We start from the raw sequence: 20055 nt of genomic DNA on the forward strand, positions 1-20055 counted from the left end.
TCATAAATAAAATTTAATTTATTAAATTATTAATTTTTAAATTTTTAAATAAAATTTTTTAAAAAGATCATTTCTTTAAGAGGACATTTCTTGACACTACACCTCCCAGACTACGACAGCTCCCCTATTTACTATATTCTCCCAGCACATTTCCTCCCACATCTTCCCTGCCCTACAATTCCTCTAGGGGCTCCAGACTCTTTTACTCTGCATTCTTGGCCTGGGGGACTCTGCCTACCCCCTCTGTTACCATGGTACTCATTCTTCAAGCTTCCACTCAAACAACAAGTCCTCACTGATGCCTTCTCCAATTCCCCAGAGTGGGAATTCCTTCCTCTGCCTCCCCTCCTCTCTCTCTAGGGCATTTTTGGGCATGTGTGTATGTATGTATGTATGTATGTATGTATTTAAATGTTTCTTAATGTTTGTTTTGAGAGAGAGAGCGAGCGGGGAAGGGGCAGAGAGAGAGGGGGACAGAGGATTCGAAGTGGGCTCTGTGCTGACAGCAGAGAGCCAGATGCAGGGCTCGAACTCTCAACCTGTGAGATCATGACCTGAGTTGAAATTAAGAGTCAGACACTTAATTGACTGAGCCACTCAGGCACCCCTGGGCTTGAATTTAGACCTGTTTTGTACCAATACCAATCTTTGAGCTTCATCACATGAGTTTTGCTCATCTCCTCAACTAAACTGTTGGCTGCTCCTAAGCTGACACCAGACATTGTCACCTTTTCACTATGGTAGGAAGAAACTCAAAACATGATTGATGAGCCAATCAATATAGATTCTCTGAAATTTCTTCTAACAGAAAATACACCTGGCCAGTGATGATCTTTTAAAACCTTCTACCACATAGTTTCAAGTGACACTCAGAAAAATGTCTGATTTTTTTCCTTTTTGACATTTTTAGCCAAATGTTTCTTCTCTTTTGTGTATATGTGTGTTGTGTGTGTGTGTATATATATATATATATATATATATACACACACACAACACACACACTTTTAAGTTTATTTATTTGAGAGAGAGAGAGAGCAAACAGAGGAGAGGCAGAGAAAGAGAATCCCAAGCAGGCTCTGCACTATCAGCATGGAGGCTGATGTGGGGCTTGAACTCACGAGCTGTGAGATCATGACCTGAGCTGAAACCACGAGCCAGATGCTTAACCAACTGAGCCACCCAGGCACAGGTGCCAAGACATTTTTAACCAAATGTTTCTATGTGATATGATGCCTAGGATTAAGTGCCAACTATTTCTGAGGGCAGGAAGAAAGAAAGACTTGATGGGAGGAGATAAGAGAAATAAAAAGGACCAATACAATGTAATCAGAATAAGATTTTCTCTTAATCTTGTGGGTAAATACTACCATACTAGTGGCAGTGACACTAGTGACACCCCCCTGGGGCTGAGAGGGAAGCCACAGAGAAGGTGTTTAGCGCTAGCTCCATAAACTAGGCTCTGGAACAGAGTCTGAAACACTCTGTATTAGATACTGACCCGTGTCATGTGCCACTGGTGAGGAGGAAGACAGCGTCCTTTTCCCAAAGGGTGACGATCTCCCCAAATGATGACTCTTCTCAGGAGGCAGGAGTGCTTTCCCAGAATAACCTTTTTGCTCTTTATTCAGCTGCTGCAGCAGATACTCATTAGTTACCACCAGGGATCTGAGGCATGGGTGGGGAGGCGGGGAAAGACAGTCATGAAATCGTAAAAACAAAGTAGATGCCATTCAGACCTGAGATGTTTACTAAAGACAAATATAAAATGAAGTAACATCTTTAAATAGAAAGAACTGACCGATTTATGAGTGGGTTATTTTAGAGGCAGGCTGACAGTTTCTTTCTTCATTACAGTTCTGTTTGATTATGTTCCAGACTGACTGTAGCAATAACATAGTTCACATTTTATATAGTGATTGTTCTATCCTTTCTAAAGCACTTTCATGATGAGGTAAGTAGAAGCACTGGAAGATTGGCATCTGACCAGGCCTCCAATTTCTATCCCCAGATCTTAACTTCTACTTCTTCTAATCTATCCTACGTTTGCAGGATATTAATTAACTAACGGTGTTAGTCATGACTGTATTCTTGAGCTCTGTAATACTATGTAATATTAAAAGCTATCAGAGACTAGCCAAAAAAAAAAAAAAATGCATGCACAATGCTATTCATTGCAACACTGTTTATAATAGCAAAAATACTGTCAATCTAAATGTCTGTCAATAGAGGACTAATTAAATAAATGCAGAGTGGAGTCCTAGTCCTATGCAGTTATAAAAATGAATGAGAACTAACTCTATACACTACTGTGAACTGATTTCTAAGATAAAAGTTAAAACAACACTATGCTTACTTTTTTTTTTTTTTTTTTTTTAAATTTTTTTTAACATTTTATTTATTTTTGAGACAGTGAGAGACAGAGCATGAACAGGGGAGGGTCAGAGAGAGGGAGACACAGAATCCGAAATAGGCTCCAGGCTCTGAGCTGTCAGCCCAGAGCCCGACGCGGGGCTCGAACTCACAAACCATGAGATCATGACCTGAGCCGAAGTCGGCCGCTTAACCGACTGAGCCACCCAGGCGCCCCTATGCTTACTTTTTATATTTGTCTGAATTTATCTTATTTTGTAGATGTGACTTTGGAACCGTGTAAATGTTTTACATAATTATAAAACAAGATTGCGGTGCCTGGGTGCTTTAGTCGGTTAAGAGTCTGACTTCGGCTCAGGTCATGATCTCATAGTTTGTGAGTTTGAGCCCTGCGTCGGACTCGGTGCTAACAGCTCAGAGTCTGGAACCTGCTTCGGATTCTGTCTTCCTCTCTCTCTGTCCCTCCTCTGCCCATGCTCTGTCTCTTTCTGTCTCTCAAAAATAAATAAATGTTAAAAAAAAATAAAACAAGATTAAATAAAAATAATCTGAAAATTGCTTATGAATCAAAAGCAAAACGAAACAAATTAAAGCTATATATTGAATTGATGGTTTAACAACATGCAGAATTATTTCTTTCAAAAATATTTTAATGTTTATTTATTTTATTTTAAAACTTTTTAAAAATCTTTATTCACTTTTGAGAGACAGAGAGAGAGCATGAGCAGGGGAGGGGCAGAGAGAGAGGGAGACACAGAATCTGAAGCAGGCTTCAGGCTCCAAGCTGTCAGCACAGAGCCTGACACGGGGCTCAAACCCACAAACCGTGAGATCGTGACCTGAACCGAAGTCGGACGCTCAACTGACTGAGCCACCCAGGCGCCCCTTAATATTTATTTTTGAGAGCGAGAGACAGAGCGTGAACGGGGAGGGGCAGAGAGAAAGGGTGACACAGAATCTGAAACAGGCTCCAGGCTCTGAGCTGTCAGCACAGAGCCTGACGTGGGGCTCTGACTCACAAACCATGAGATCATGACCTGAGCCGAAGTCAGATGCTTAATGGACTGATCCACCCAGGTGTCCTCCACAGAAGATTTACTTTAAGATATAGCAATTTGTACATCACTTTGAGATATACCCTATTGTTCTCAAAATGTGATCCCCAAATCAACAACAACAGCATCACCTGGAAACTTATTAGAATGTAAATTCTCTGTCCCCAACCCAGACCTGCTGAATCAGAAACTCTGGGGGTAGGGACCCAGGAATCTGCATTTCAACAAGTTTTTCAGGTGATTCTAATACCCCAGTTTGAGAAGGATGATTTGATTCTACTTCCTCTACCTTTGTATGTATTGAAATAACTATAATGGAAAGTTAAAAAAAGCCATCTAGAATGGGTCTGGGTCTAATCCTCTGAATATGAAGCTATCCTAATTCACTAGCTACTCAGGAAGTGAAGTTTGGGGACAAAGGTTTGGGGATGGGGTTCTTATATTTAAACTTCATTGAAAGTCATAGTGAAGGTGTTTTGCAAATCAAAATGTCAAGAACTTCTGTAAATGTACCAAAAGACTTGAGGCCTCTTCTGATTTGTCTAGCTGGCATGCTGAGGGTACTGTTCTTTGAAGAGGCTGATACTGTTGAGCAGCTCTGAAGAGAACACATACACTGGACATTCAACCACTCTTCCTAAGTGCTTGATGTCTCTTCTAAGAGCATTAGGAGGCAGGCATTTTCCAGAAGAGACAGATGGCTGGTTTTAGGGGCACATAGTGACCAAGGAAAGCTAGCTGACTCAAACCTGGGCCCTATTGGATCCAGTGAAAAACTACTTATTATTGAGGTGTTGTGACCTACTAAAGCCAGCAAAGATCTTTAGTCTCTTGTGTGTCCTGGAATACAGGAAGTTTACACACAGATACATCTAGATACATGAGATTACACACAGAATGAAGTTAATTTGAAAAGTATATAGGTATTAACTTATCAAATAAGACAAAACAGTTAAAGGAAAGTAAATATTGGCTTCTAGAAGTGAGCTAGATAGACCCTCTCCTACCTTTGACTTTCATGGAGAAGGGCCACTGTCTCCTCCAGCTTTTTCAGCTGGGCAAGCTCCTGGTTGAGGCAAGCCACCTGCATGGTCAGCTGTTGGTTTTTGCGCAGAAGATCATCTGCAAAGGGTACAGGAGCCAGATGTGAACAAGATTCCAAGCCACTATCTTTGAGCAGAGCTTAAGCAATCAGGTGGACATCTTAAAGAATTGGGGACCCCAATTCTGCACGCACCTCCACACACCATTCACTATTCCCTCCCTTAGAGACAGCGGATACAGTGGTTGGAGTATCCAACCTGAATTAAAATTCAACCATTTAATATTGCATGTTAGTTTATTTTTCTTTTCTTTTCTTTTTAATGTTTATTTATTTATTTATTTATTTTTAATTTTTTTTTTTCAAAGTTTATTTATTTTTGGGACAGAGAGAGACAGAGCATGAACGGGGGAGGGGCAGAGAGAGAGGGAGACACAGAATCGGAAACTGGCTCCAGGCTCTGAGCCATCAGCCCAGAGCCTGACGCGGGGCTCGAACTCCCGGACCGCGAGATCGTGACCTGGCTGAAGTCGGACGCTTAACCGACTGCGCCACCCAGGCGCCCCAATGTTTATTTATTTTTGAGACAGAGAGAGACAGAGCATGAACGGGGGAAGGTCAGAGAGAGAGGGAGACACAGAATCTGAAACGGGCTCCAGGCTCTGAGCTGTCAGCACAGAGCCCAATGCGGGGCTCAAACTCACAGACCGTGAGATCATGACCTGAGCCGAAGTCAGACGCTTAACTGACTGAGCCACCCAGGCACCCCATGTTAGTTTATTTTTCTGAGATTCATTAGAGCAATAACCCTACCCCACCACTGTTGTGAGGATCCAATCCTCACTTAGCATAGTTAACACATATTAGGTATCTCTGTATTCTCCATTTTAGTTTGTGAATGTATGTATATCCTTCACTCTCTATAGTATATGTGAAAACATCTAGAACTGTGTCAGGCATATAGTGCTTACAGGCACTGAGAACTTACAGAAACTGAATTTGTAGTCAAGACATTCATACCTAGGTCCCCAACTATGTTACCACTGCCTGCAAAAATGAAGTAGATGGGGTACCTGGGTGGCTTAGTCAGTTAAGCATCCAACTTCGGCTCAGGTCATGATCTCGCAGTTCATGAGTTTTAGCCCCCCATCGAGCTCTGTGCTAACAGCTCAGAGCCCAGAGCCTGCTTCAGATTCTGTGTCTCCCTCTCTCTGTCCCTCCCCCACTCGCACTCTGTCTTTCAAAAAAAACATTAAAAAAAAAAAAGGGTTTTGGGTTTTTTTTAATGAAGTAGGTAAAAGCGCAGGAACTCTGGTCCTAAGGAAGTCAGTCTTCTAGAACAGTACTTCTTAAACATTAATATGCTTACACCTGGGGATCTTGTTAAAAACAGATTCTGATTCAGTAGGTCTGAGATGAACTCCAATATTCTATATGTCTAAGCTCCCAGGTGAAGCTAATATTTCTGATCTATGACTCACCCTTTGAGTGGCAACATTCCAGAAGGTGGAAAATAGGGCTGCAATAGCTTTATTTATCACCAGTAAGGTAAAATACAGTACTGGGTCTCATGGGTGATTGAAAGTAGGTATCTAGTGAGCATCTGTTTATTTTCAGAACAGGTAAGTGGAGAAATCTCAATTATTCAGGCTTGAGAGAATCAGACAGTGATGAGTTTCAATTCTAGAAATTCTGTGCCGACTTCCAAATCAAGTTCCTCATATAAATCCAAATGCCCATAATGTTTGCTTAGGGGTGCTGAGCTAGAGGTTTAATGTCAAGGGTAGACTTTATCTAAGATACTGGCCTGGGCCACCTGGGTGGCTCAGTAGCTTAAGCATCTGACTTCGGCTCAGGTCATGATCTCATGGTTTGTGAGCTCGAGCCCCACTCAGGGCTCTGCACTCTCTCTCCCTCTCTCTGCACCTCGTGGTATTCTCTCTCTCTCTACCCACCCCCTCAAAAAAATATTTAAAAAATAAAATTATGGTCTAAACTATGCTAATAATAAAGTAGTACAAATCAAGATGTCAGTGAGATATTAATTTTCACTTATCACAATGGAAAAAAAGAAAAAAATACACAAAAAAAACCCCGAGTGTGGGCAAGGATGGAGTGAAAATGGCATTTAAATACACTCACTGCTGATGTGAAATAACCTTGCTTGGGAGTGATTTGATAATATGCAACAAAAACCTCAAAAATGTCCACATATTTTGACCTACTAATTCTACTTCTAGGAATGTCTCCTAGGAAAACAGTGTGAAATTTATGTACATAAACAGCTGCACTATTTATCATAGCATGAATATTAAGACTCTCAGCTCCATCAGAAGGGAAGAGACAATTTCAGAGAAGCATTTCCACTCAGGTCTTCATTCAAGCATTTCATTTCAAGTCTGAATGTTTGGAAATTCTTTAGAATTATTTATGTGATATTATATGAAATGCCTTTGCTATTAAATTAAAAATATTAGGATGTAAAAATCAGATTGGTAATTGCCTAGGGTAGAGAGTAGGGGAAACTCACTGCACAAGGGTCTCAGGGAACTTTCTGGAGAAACAGAAATGTTCTATATTTTGATTGGGATGAAATTAAAAGAGTGTATGTATTTGTCAAAACTCATCAAACTTAAAATGTGTGCATTTTATTGCATGTAATTTAGTTTTTAAAACATCAAGTCACTGGGGTGCCTGGGTGGCTCAGTTGGTTAAGCAACCAACTCTGGAATTTGGCTCAGGTCATGATCTCACAGTTTGTGAGTTTAAGCCGTGCATCAGGTTCTTCACTGACAGTGCTGAGCCTGCTTGGGATTCTCTCTCTCCCTCTCTCTGCTCCTCCCCCACCCTCTCCAAGTAAATAAACTTAAAAAACATCAAGTCACAAATTTTATTTATCTTTTTCAAGATTTTATTTTTAAGTAATCTCTACACCCAATGTGGGGCTCAAACTCACAACCCCAATATCAAGAGTACCATATTCTATCAACTGAGCCAGCCAGCTGCCCCTCACAAAATTTAATTTTAAGCTGAAAAAATATATGTATATGGGTATGGTGAAAGAAAATATATGAAAAATAAAAGTGGCAGTTATTTCAGGATAATGGGGTTATATTTTTCTTACATTTTTCAGTCTTTCTATAAAGAACATGATTTTTTTTTTTTAAAGTAAATCTCTATACCCAGTGTGGGGCTGGAACGCACAACCCCAAGATCAAGATGGCATGCTCTACTGACTGAGCCAGGCAGGTGTTCATAGAACATGGTCTTCTTCTATAATCAGAAAGTGTCAATATCAAAAATGATAGGGGCGCCTGGGTGGCTCAGTCGGTTAAACGGCCGACTTCGGCTCAGGTCATGATCTCGCGGTCTGTGAGTTCGAGCCCCGCATTAGGCTCTGTGCTGACAGCTCAGAGCCTGGAGCCTGTTTCAGATTCTGTATCTCCCTCTCTCTGACCCTCCCCCGTTCATGCTCTGTCTCTCTCTGTCTCAAAAATAAATAAACGTTAAAAAAAAATAATAACATCTGCACTTGCTTTACACTGACAGCTTCATAAGGTAACTCAAGCCACTTGCATTACAGCTCTCTGAGGCAAGATGATTGGTTCTATGTGACCTCTAGATGATGAAGCTAATTAAATGGTTCATCTATAAACACAACACATGTTGCTTTCCTGAACTCACCATAAGTGTGGGGCTGGTGCCCACTCACAATCGAGGTGGCAGCACCTTCCTCCAACTGCTGGATTTTTTCTGACAAAATGAGGTTTTCCTCTAGTACTCTGACCAGTTTTTGCTTCAAACTTTCCTTTAGATCAGAAAACAAAATACAAGTATATTAAGAATCTGAAATTCTGAGGAGTGCTTTTAGAAGACTAAAAGACACTTTTCTCTGTTTAGTGATGAACTGAATGGAGGTCAGCATCTCTCTTTCTCATTAGAATTTTAATTCACTGGTAAACATGAGCACTACTTGGAGTTGCAATCTTTCCTGTAAATTATCCACTACTCTTACAGAACAAGGGCTTCTTTTGACCAGTGGCCAGCATTCTGAGTCACTTATCTAAAGTTTCTAGAAACTCAATTTGGTATGTGAAAATTCTCTGATGTTAAGAAAAGCGGGGGAAAGCCTAAGGATATAAGTCCCTTCTTCATTTCCCAAAGTCAATAGCCTGATGCTCTAGGAATGGCTCCCGGTTCAGGACTCTCTGTTCCATCAGAAGGGAGGAAAGACAATCCCCAAGACATCTATCTTCCCTCATTAGAATTAAACCATAATCTTCCAAAGTATGAACCTAAGTATTTTCATTCTAGGGTCATTTTTCCCCCTTTTTCCAAGTCTTTCTTTAGAATTTTTGGAATAGGGCTAGGAGTAGGGAGTTATCCCTGCAGAACTTCCAAGTTGTCCCTATGCTGGCAAAAAGTTTTGTGTTCCTGATTTTCCCAGACTGACTTCTCTGTATTTTGGTTCAGGAACATCTAGGTCCATGGTGATGACCTTTATGGCACAAAGCTGCTCTAGTCTTGTTGCTCTGTTCTTTTCTAGTAAAGGAAGAGTAGGAAAGGAAGATGAGTGAGGCATACCATGTCATTAGGGACCACCTGCCCGGCCTCCTTCAGTTCCATCTCTCTGCTGTGGAAGGTTTTTGATGTGTCTTCAGGATGCGAGTGACACCACTGCTGGGAAGGAGCAGGGACTACCAAAGTCAGAAGTAAATCTCGGGCAGGACCTGCCAAAAATTCAGGTTGGGCACACAGGCCAATCTTAAAAACTAAAGCACAGAATTCCTAATCAATAACTACCAGCTCTGTAGGACAAACACAGTAATCTAATATTTCCTTTTGACAAGAATTTAAGGGTGCCTGGGTGGCTCAGTCAGTTAAACGTCCAACTCTTGATTTTGGCTCAGGTCATGATCTCATGGTTCATGGGATTGAGCCCCGCATCAGGCTCTGTGCTGACAGCATGGAGCCTGCTTGGGATTCTCTCCCCCACCCCCAGCCCTCCCCTGATTGTGCTCTCTCTCTCTCTCTCTCAAAATAAATAAACTTAAAAAAATTAAAAAATATAATTTAGTAAGTGGCTGTAAGAGGTGTTTCATAATGGATAAGAAATTCTATCTCATGTCCTCTGTGGAGAAACAACAGTAGACCCTCATGAGTAGACCCTCAATACCCTATGCTATTCTCTAGTCAATGATGAGTGGCTCCTGAGGATAATTTCCTACAAAATGAGAGCAAAGAGCCAATGTGGGAAGGAAAGTAACTTTTTTCCTATATGTCCCTTTAGACATTTAAATTAGAAAAATTAAGCCCAAACAACTTTAAAGTTTCTACTTTTTCCTAAATGTTTACCACCAACAAAAGCTCCTTGAACTCTTCTTCCATTAAGCAACAAATAAACACTTGGGGCAACATTTGCAGAATGACTTTTTCCCCCAAGTTCCTAAAAAAGAAGCCCTGGAAAGAGTCCAAGTCATTTACTCATTCAAATTTTTCAAATCATAACATTTCAACAGGCATCTCAGAATTCTGATGATCAAACCCAATTTTTGTTGTATTCACTGTCCCAAGGATCATAAAATCCTTTTGTAATCATTAACACTACCATGCTGTTTTACATCTTGTTGCTCTACATATTACCCAGAGATTACCAAAAAAGTCACAGAAGGGACAAAACAATTAGTACATGAGGGAAGAGTGTTGATAAAACCAACAGGGAAGATTATGAGAAAAAATACAGATTTGTCAATTACCATGCCACTGAGAAATTTTAATAAGGGCTCATGAGAACAATTTTCCTTGCAACTTAAGGGGGCTTGGTGGCTTTTATAGGAACATAGAGAGGAACCAAGGTCTGAGTCCTTCTCCAGAAGCTGAAAATGCATTCACTTACCAAGAAACTTCTTGTTAAGGAGGAGGGAGCCAGAGCCATTCCAGTGCTTATCCACAAGCTCCAAGAGCTGTCTGAGGACAGTGGCCACATGGGAAGTTCTGGCAGAAATCAGGGGACTGCATTTCCCTGGCAAACCATGCAAACTGCCCAGATCACTAGAGAGAGGCTCAAGAAAAAAAAGAACACACACACACACAACCATTTGTCATTCTTACACAATATGGGAAGTAAGAATCTGGAATATTTAAAGTGTTAACATTTAAAAAAAAGAAAAAAGGAGCCCCTGGGTGGTTCAGTCGTTAAGCGTTTGACTTCAGCTCAGGTCATGATCTCACAGTTTGTGAGTTCAAGCCCCGCTTTGGGCTCTGTGTTGATAGCTCAGAGCCTGGAGCCTGCTTCTGATTCTGTGTCTCCCTCTCTCTCTGCCCCTCCCCCACTGGTGTGCATGTGCACTCTCTCAAAAAATAAACAAACATTAAAAAATTTTTTTTAAAAGAAAAGAGATGGGTTCATCTTGGTTTGGATTTGAATAGAATATTATTTATGTCCAAGGCAAATATGGTAGTATATTCAAGGATAATTTAAAAGATAATGGTATATTCGATCATAGTTTTCTGTAGAGAGTTTTAGAAGAAAACTTAAGTTTTGACACCTACATCTATGACTCAATATATTACAGTATGCAATATAAAAAGATGAAACTTGCAAAACATGGCAAAAAATTCTTTAATTCATTTTTTAGAGAGACAGAGAAAGTGTGAGTGGGGGAGAGGCAGAGAGAGGGAGAGAGAGAGAATCTTAAGCAGGCTCTGCACTGTCAGTTCAGAGCCCAATATGAGTCTCAAACTCATGAAACCATGAGATCATGACCTAAGCCAAAACAGAGTCAGATGCTTAACTGACTAAGCCACACAGGAGCCCCACAAAACATTTTTAAAAGTTATTACATACCATAAAATGGGTATTTTTAAGATTGTTACTCATAAGCTTATATTTAGTATGTTAATATATGATAAACTTAAATGTTCTGTAACATTTTATTTATTTATTTTTTGTTCTGTAACATTTTAAATGTTATATGTTAAATGTTATTGTTGGACCCAGTACTTAAGATAAATGTTTAAATGTTTATTTATTTTGAAAGAGAGAGAGTTCATGCCCACACATAGGGATGGGGGAGGGACAGAGGGAGAGAGAGAGAATCTTAAGCAGCCTCCATGCCCAGCACAGAGCCCAACTGGGGGCTCGACCTCACGAAGCCTGAGATCATGACCTGAGGAGTAATCAAGAGTCAGACACTTAACTGACTGAGCCAGATGCCCCAAACATACTTTTATTTAGTAAGACTCTTATATAGAAAGATGGCTAGATCTGCCCAGTAAAATTCACAATTATTTTTTTATTCATTCAGATATTTATATTTTTATATTTAAGTTTATTTTTATTTATTTTGAGAGAGCACGCACGTGCAAGTCGGGGAGAGGCAGAGAACAAGGGAGACAGAATTCCAAGCAGGCTTTGCACTGTCAGCACAGAGCCTGATGTGGGGCTTGAACTCACAAACTGTGAGATAATGACCTGAGTCTAAATCAAGAGTCAGATGCTCAACCAACTGAGTCACCCAGGCGCCCCTCTACCAATCTTTTTTGTATGGTCTCATGGATTTCAAGAAAGCTGAAAACAGCCAAGTTATTTCTCAATCATTGGCTCTTTTGATATAAAAAACTATAGATGATAATTAGCTAATGCTGTCATATCTGACAACTGTGAAGCAGAACATTAATGACCTGAGTCACACACATGGCCTACGGTTAATAGGGAAAGGTCTTACAAATGGGATAAACATTTATTCAACAGATCTGTACTGAGCACTGACCATGTGCACTGAGAGTTCTGTATAAGGACTGTGAACATATGAAGAGGTAAAGGATGAGGAACTTTAAGAAGTTAACCTGGTTGGGGAGAAAAGTCATAGAAAGTCTAGTTACCCCACAAGGGCACTTTAGAGGAACTTGTCAAAAAGAATATTTACTAACATTGGTTTTTTATGTGTTGGTAATTTTGTGAGTGTATCATGGAAAAATTTGGAAACTTATATATGACTTTACTCATTTTCTTTGATTTATCACAATGTGGTGAGAGTTGGGGATAAATTTTATGAACCTTAGAATAATTTTGTTACTTTTTATGAGTCTTTTAATTTTTTAACTTTTTTTTAAAGTTTATTTATGGGGCACCTGGGGGGCTCAGTTGGTTAAGCATCTGACTTCAGCTCAGGTCACGATCTCACGGTTCGTGAGTTCAAGCCCCCCACATCAGGCTCTGTGTTAACAGTTCAGAGCCAAGAGCCTGCTTCAGATTCTGTGTCTCCCTCTCTGATCCTCCCCCACTTCCATACTGTCTCTTTCTCTCTCTCTAAAAATAAATAAACATCAAAACAACTTTTTAAAGTTTATTTATTTTGAGAGAGAGAGAGAGAGAGAGAGAGAGGCAGAGAGGGAGGGAGAGACAGAATCCGAAGCAGACTCTGTGCTGTCAATGCAGAGCTGGACATGGAGTTTGAACTCACAAATCATGAGATTATGACCTGAGCTGATACCAAGAGTTGGATGCTTAGCCGACTGAGCCACTCAGATGTCCCTAAATCTTTTAATTTTCAACAAATTGTGCCTGTTTTTTAAAATTTATTCAAAAAAATTTTTTTAAATGTTTATTTAGTTTTGAGAGAGAGAGACACAGAGTGTGAGAGGGGGAGGGATAGAGAGAGGGGGAGACACAGAATCCGAAGCAGGCTCTGAGCGGATAGCACAGAGCCCGACACAGGGTTTGAACCACGAACTGTGAGATCATGACCTGAGCTGAAGTCAGACGGTTAGCAGTTTGCACCACCCAGATGCCCCACCTCATGGCTTTTTTTTTAATTAATTTTTATATTTTGCCTATGATTCCAAAGTCAGTTGTTCAAAATTTCTAAACACAAATTCATGTTCGGTTTAATTTTGTGTATCATGCAATTATTTTCTTAACTTTGTAAATGTTCTTTTAAGCAATTTTCTGACTAATGCCTTTCTAGAAACTGAGGTGTATTTGTTAAAATATTTATATTCAAGCAGCTCTTTCATAGCTTTCCATATAAAGAAAAATAGTATCGGGGCGCCTGGGTGGCTCAGTTGGTTGAGCATCTGACTCTTGATTTCAGCTTAGGTCACAATCTCATGGTTCGTGAATTCAGGCTCCACACTGGGCTGTGTGCTGACAGCACGAAGCCTGCTTGGGATTCTCTTCTCCCTCTCTCTCTGTCCCTCCCCCGCCCTCTCTCTCTCAAAATAAACTTTATTAAAAAAATAGTATCTAAAAGGAAAAGAGAAATGAAAATTTTTAAGATGGTCCAGGAAAAGGCATTGAGGTTTTAATTCCTCTTTTAAACCTGTAACTTGAAATAGAGGTTAAAAAAATTGTCTTAGATGGTGCGCCTGGGTGGCTCAGTTGGTTAAGTGTCTGACTTCAGCTCAGGTCATAACCTCACAGTTTGTGAGTTTGAGCCCCACGTGGGGCTCTGTGCTGACAGCTCAGATACTGGAGCCTGCTTTGGATTCTGTGTCTCCCTTTCTCTCTGCCCCTCCCCCATTCATGCTCTGTCTCTATCTCTCAAAAATAAATAAAAACATTAAAGAAATTCCTAGAATATGTGTTATTAACATAGCATCCCAAATATCCTAAGTGTTGCTGAACCTTCACCCTAAAAACATTAACACAGTGCTCTTGTCTGAAAAAATAGGCATCAGTGGCTGAAAATGGGAAAAAAGGGACCAAAAAGCCAAGAAAGTACCACAAGACTGCCCTCTTTAGTGCATAAAAATTATAACGACCTCCAAAAAAATTTGAAAACTGAAAAGTATTTAGAGTAAAAAAAACCCAATAACTAAACCAAAACAAAACCTTGTAAACCCATGCCAATGTGCAAAAAAATGTCCAAAAATTGCAAACATGTAGTAGCTGGTTTTTGGTGTTTTTGGGTTTTTTTTTTTTTTTTTTTTTTTTTTTTTTTTTACTAAATCCTCTGCTTCCTTACAGGGTAGTAAATGATTGAATGACAAATGGTTCATATGACAAAACATCATGGGTTCAAGGGAAGACAGGGCTCTGAAAGCGTGGTTCCTTTAAAGAGAAGAAGGCTTTATGATGGAACAAGGACTTGAAGAAAAATTAATATTCAAACAGATGAGAATGGAAGGCATTCTTCATGGAGGGATGTCAGCAAAAGCAGTGACAAAACTTAATGAGTAAGAACTGAATAGCAATTAAGTTCTATTGTACAACACTATTGTACTATATGTTGGAATGGTTCTTGATTTGTTGTTCATTCTCTGAACCACTCTCAGCTAAAAATCCTTTGGATAATCTAATTCATCTTCTGCTTGTTCCTACTTTGGAAAAAAATTGGAATAATTTTAATTTCTAGACAGAAAAGCAGTGCATTCAGAATAAAGGTCTCTAGCAAGTTAGTCACGTGTGGCCAGGGCAAATGTGTAAGCATGGTAAGATTATAAATATCAATGCTACAGAGCTCACTCTTCAGCCAATCCAGAACCCCCAGCAACTTCTGCATTCCCTGCTATGGTAAACTGTCTGCTACTTCTTATTATCAAAGTATGTCCCTACAATATTTATGCTCTGGAAGTACATTAGGGAATGTCTCACTGTGATGGAAATGAGAAAATGCAGCAGAAAGGGAATGACTTTCCCAAGGGCAGAAGAATGATAGGCTTTGGTCTGGCAGTATTAACCACTGGCCTCCAAAAATCCCTTTGAATTTGTAGCACCCTTGGTCAGAATCACTGCCACCCCCAACAGAACCCCACTGTGGTCTTGGATCTGACGTGTTTCTTGTATAAGCAAACGAACCAATACTTGCCTCGCTGCCGGTAGCATCTTGGAAACCAATCTTTGGATTCAAGGTGGCAAGGAGATTGTCCTTCCGTTTGAATCCTCTCCTTGATGGGCTAAATGACCCCTTGGTCAAACTCTCTCTGTTTTCTGAGGTCACAGTAGGCAATAGCAGTGTCCGTAGAGAGTCTCCCAGGGTGGAGTTGTTTGGGAAAGAACCATGTGCTGGTGTTAAATCACCGAGACTGGTAGATAATTGTTGCTCTACATTGACCAGCAAAGCAGGATCACTGTTGAAATGGGTTGTGGCATACAGATCTGTGAAGGAAACAGCCTGGGAGATGACCCTGCCTTTTAATATTCTCATGTCTCACTTACAACCTTACCCCGCCTGGAGTCCAATGGTCATAATAACATCTTCCTACGATACACCCTCAACTCGCTGGATCCTTTCTGTTCCAACCCTCCACCTGACAAAACCCACCTCTGGCTAAATCCAACTGTCCACATACTCTAAGCCTACATGAGGGCAGTAGGCAGTGGCTGGAGAACAACATGCATCTCTTCTCACTGTCTTCACTTTAAGTTGATGACCACTGTCTTGACTGGGCCCTCTACTGCCCAGCTATCCTAATACACTACTCTAGTCAATTTACTGTTCTATTCTCTGAAATGACTATTTCACACCTCTCTTCCCCTCAAACTTTCAACACCTTCTCCTCCTTCCTCATTCTTAGATTCTGACCTCTTTATTTTGCCGAGAAAAACAGGCAAAGAAAACATCTACATGATCCCACCACTAAATCTACCAACTCATCTATATTTGTATTTATAAATTCTCTGCCTTCCTTTCATAATAAAAATTAAACTATCTGTGCTTCTATCTAAGGCCAACCTCTCCACTGGTGGAGTGGATTCTATCTTCATGACTACCTAAGGATTTTTTTCCATGTAATTGTCCCTTTTCTCTCTTGCATCATTGGTTTTCCCTCTACTGGATAATTTCCATTAGAATTTCCTTGATCCCATTCCCCCTCCATCTATAGTTCCCATTCTCTGCAAATCTCCTTGAAAGCATTGTATATATTTTATAACTCTATTGCTTCTTCTTCAATTCTTTCTTGAATTCACCTCAGTAAGTCTTTTATTAACTATGTGTCTCTTAAAGCTACTTTCTAATATATTGCCAAATACCATACGTCTCATCGGAGAAGTTTTTCCTGACCATTCTATCTAAAACATCACTTCCTCTTTATTATTATTTATTATTTATTATTATTATTTTTCTTCACAGCATTTATCATAACTTGACATATATTTATATGCTAACTTGTCTATCATGTCTTGCCCCTTTAGAATGGAAGCTCCATAAAAGTAGGAACTTTTTTTTTTATTGTGGCAAAAGATAAATGGAACTTTATTTTTGTTTGTTACTTTATCTGCAGAGCAGCATCATTTGGCACATAGTAGGTATCAATAAATTCTGCTGAATAAATTAATTACCCTGAAACTACCTTTTTCTGAAAAAATAACTCAGAATAGAAGTGACTGTGTCTAGAGAAGACTAACTGCTACTAGAAATACATTCTGGGATGCTATTTAGCTACAATAACATATAGTTATAGAGCTCATATTTCTATGAATTTTCTTTAATATATCTGTTATGTTAAACTTACATCCTGCAGATTTCTGGAGGTTTCATGGGCTACTGATGCCCCAAAATAAGAATTTAAAAAATCCTAATGCAATTTAAGAAATGTTAATTCCAGGGGCGCCTGGATGGCTCAGTTGGTTAAGTGTCCAACTTCGACTCAGGTCATGATCTCACGGTTTGTGAGTTCAAGCCCCATGTCAGGCTCTGTGCTGACAACTCAGAGCCTGGAGTCTGCTTTGGATGCTTTGGATTCTCTGTCTCATTCTCTCTCTGCCCCTCCCCGACTTGTGCTCTGTCTGTCTCTCAAAAATAAATAAATGTTATATATAACATTATATATATATATATATATATAAATTCTGACAGGAAGCTATTACCTGAACTGAGCTTCAAAAGCCTTCCGGTGCTGAAGTCAGGGTTTGACAGAGAAGTCAATAAGTCTCCACAGGAATGGGATGTGGTGGCCTTCATGTCATTTGAAGGTTTTATGCTATATTCTCGATAGTTCTTGCTTCTCTGAGGCCTTTTGCCAAGACTTCCATGCAGGGATAGATTTTGAGAATAATGACTATCATAATTTTCTAGACCAACATCTGAAGGTAACTGATGGGGATGGATCTGGCTAGAATCACCCACATCCAGGCGTTTACCCAATGAGACATCATGGGTAAGCTGGTAAGTATCAGCCTTTAGTATCAAGTCCTTTTCTGGAGAAGAACCTGAAGACTTATTGTTCAAAAAAGATAGTCGGTACCCTTCTCTAGCCATCTTCTCTGGGGATCGGACTGTGGACTGATGAGGAGAGTAGCGTCTGAATTCTAACCACCACCAAGGGGAAAAGAAAACACAAAATACAATGAGAATTGTTGGCTCAATTAGGGTACCTCTGTTCACTGGACATACCTCTGTCTACCAGAAAAAGTTCTCAGGAAGAGATGGTTTATAATTTTGATAAGTAGTAGCATAAAGTGATAAAAGGACTTTTTACATGGGACAACAATAAAACATGATGGATACTGAGTAAACAGTAAAGAATCTCTAACATTCTGGAGATAAACTTCATGTCACCCTAATTCCCTAGGAATTTCCTTCTAAAGCTGCAGTATCAGAGTTTTCTAAATGCTGCTTTCTATTTTATTTTATTTATTTTAAATAAACTCTACACACAATGTGGGGCTCGAACTCATGACTCCAAGATCAAGAGTCACATTTTCTTCTGACTGAGCCAACTAGGAGCTCCTCTAGATGCTTTTTTCATATAAAAAATTTGGTGCACCCCATATGACAATAGTTGTAATCTTATGTGTTCAGTGTATAGTCAATAGTTGGTAAGTCTATGATTTCATAGACTTCTTGCAATAAAACCAAGACCATTCCCACCCCCAAACTTCAGAGGTTCTAGGTTCATACACTGGGAACCAGTATTCTAAGCCAATTAAATGGCAGGGAATCCAAAACTTATGAGAATCCCTAACTAGCTACAAAGCATTTCTTTCAGACAGCTATATGTGTCATCTCTAAAAAGCCTCAGAGTGGAGCAACTAGAAGTCTTTGTGCTCTTAAGTTTTCAGAGTTTCATATGCTTAAAGATCTTCCTTAGGAAGCAAAAAATACTATCCCTGACTTAGTCATATTAACTTAAAAAAGTGGAACCAATCACTTTTTATCTGTATAGGATCTATAGAATATCAACGTTTTACCCAGGGCCAGCCTATACAGTGGGGGAAAGGTTGTAGAACAATATTTTTACATAACAAAAATAATCTAACAACAAGTGATGAGATTAGGTAATTCAGATTGTGCTTCCTGTTGAAGATACTAAAAAAGTGGGATGGTACATGTTCTTAAACGCATCAAAGAGGGGGCACCTGGGTGGCTCAGTCGGTTAAGCATCCGACTCAGGTCGCTCAGGGCATGATCTTGTAGTTTGTGAGTTCTAGCCCTGCGTCAGGCTCTGTGCTGACAGCTTGGAGCCTGGAGCCTGTTTCAGATTCTGTATCTCCTCTCTTTCTTCCCCTCCCCACTCACTCTGTCTCTCTCTCTCTCAAAAATAAATAAACATTTATAATAAATATAATAAATAAACATCAAAAAGCTTGTTAGCTAGTAAGGAATTTCTAGGCCAAAATCTAGTTGACAGCAAGGACTCACATAGGTAAGTCTAGCACTTAAAGTCACTTTTACCCTCAGAAGTTTTAGGGTGACAGAGACGGAAGTAAAGTTCAGCATCCATCCAAAGTGAGGAGTATGACAAACCATTCCTCTCCCCTACCCTCCCCACATACATATGAAGATGGAACCCCAAGCAGGATGCAACCTTCAGAGTAAAGGTAAACTGGAAATAAGCCAGTCCTTGTATTGACAGGTAATCCAGGTTTGCATCATCTGAGTGGGTCCAGGGAACCTCAAGCTTTGAGCTTGGATTAAAGTGATCCCAGAATGAGGGGCGCCTGGGTGGTGCAGTTGGTTAAGCGTCCGACTTCAGCCAGGTCACGATCTCGTGGTCCGTGAGTTCGAGCCCCGCGTCAGGCTCTGGGCTGATGGCTCGGAGCCTGGAGCCTGTTTCTGATTCTGTGTCTCCCTCTCTCTCTGCCCCTCCCCCGTTCATGCTCTGTCTCTCTCTGTCCCAAAAATAAATAAACGTTGAAAAAAAAATTTTTTTTAATAAAAATAAAAAATAAAAAAAATAAAGTGATCCCAGAATGAGAGTGTCCCTGGTACCTGGTAGAAGCAAATGAAAATCTGATCTGGAAAAGATACCTTTATGTAAGACTTTAAATGATTCCTACAAATAGTTTTTCAAATATATAGCAAATAACCAAAGCAAAGGAACAAAAAAGGAAATAAGACAACACAAGTATGAGGAAAAAACAAAATGACAACAACTTCAGATATTAGAATTAACATCCAGTGTATGCAACAGCTATGTTTACTATGTTTAAAGAAATATTTAAAAAGCTTTAAATTTTCTGTTTATACAAACTGACCCAGAAGACTTGGAAAAAGAAACAAAACATATAGAACTAAAAAATAAAACTATTGAAATTAAGAACTCAGCAAGCAAGCAGATTAGATACAACTGAAGACAAGGTTAGTGAACTTAAGATGGATCAGAAGGAATTATCCAAAGTGCAGATCAGACCAAAGAAAA

General features: G+C 39.8%; 1 protein-coding gene across 1 annotated transcript in view; it reads right to left on the bottom strand.

Annotated features, from left to right (window-relative positions):
• Nucleotides 1-1321: 1321 nt before the first annotated feature.
• Nucleotides 1322-20055, bottom strand: part of LRRC36 (leucine rich repeat containing 36) — a 36124-nt gene continuing 17390 nt past the window's right edge. Inside the window, exons 5-11 of the mRNA XM_047835116.1 lie at nucleotides 17282-17722; nucleotides 15279-15568; nucleotides 10364-10529; nucleotides 9052-9197; nucleotides 8152-8275; nucleotides 4433-4547; nucleotides 1322-1665 (exon numbers count right to left, since the gene is read on the bottom strand). Of these exons, the coding sequence (XP_047691072.1) occupies nucleotides 1440-1665; nucleotides 4433-4547; nucleotides 8152-8275; nucleotides 9052-9197; nucleotides 10364-10529; nucleotides 15279-15568; nucleotides 17282-17722 (1508 nt within the window). The 3' untranslated portion in view covers nucleotides 1322-1439. The remainder of the gene's footprint in view (nucleotides 1666-4432; nucleotides 4548-8151; nucleotides 8276-9051; nucleotides 9198-10363; nucleotides 10530-15278; nucleotides 15569-17281; nucleotides 17723-20055) is intronic.

This window comes from Prionailurus viverrinus, chromosome E2 (assembly GCF_022837055.1).
Source record: "Prionailurus viverrinus isolate Anna chromosome E2, UM_Priviv_1.0, whole genome shotgun sequence".
NCBI lineage: Eukaryota > Metazoa > Chordata > Mammalia > Carnivora > Felidae > Prionailurus > Prionailurus viverrinus.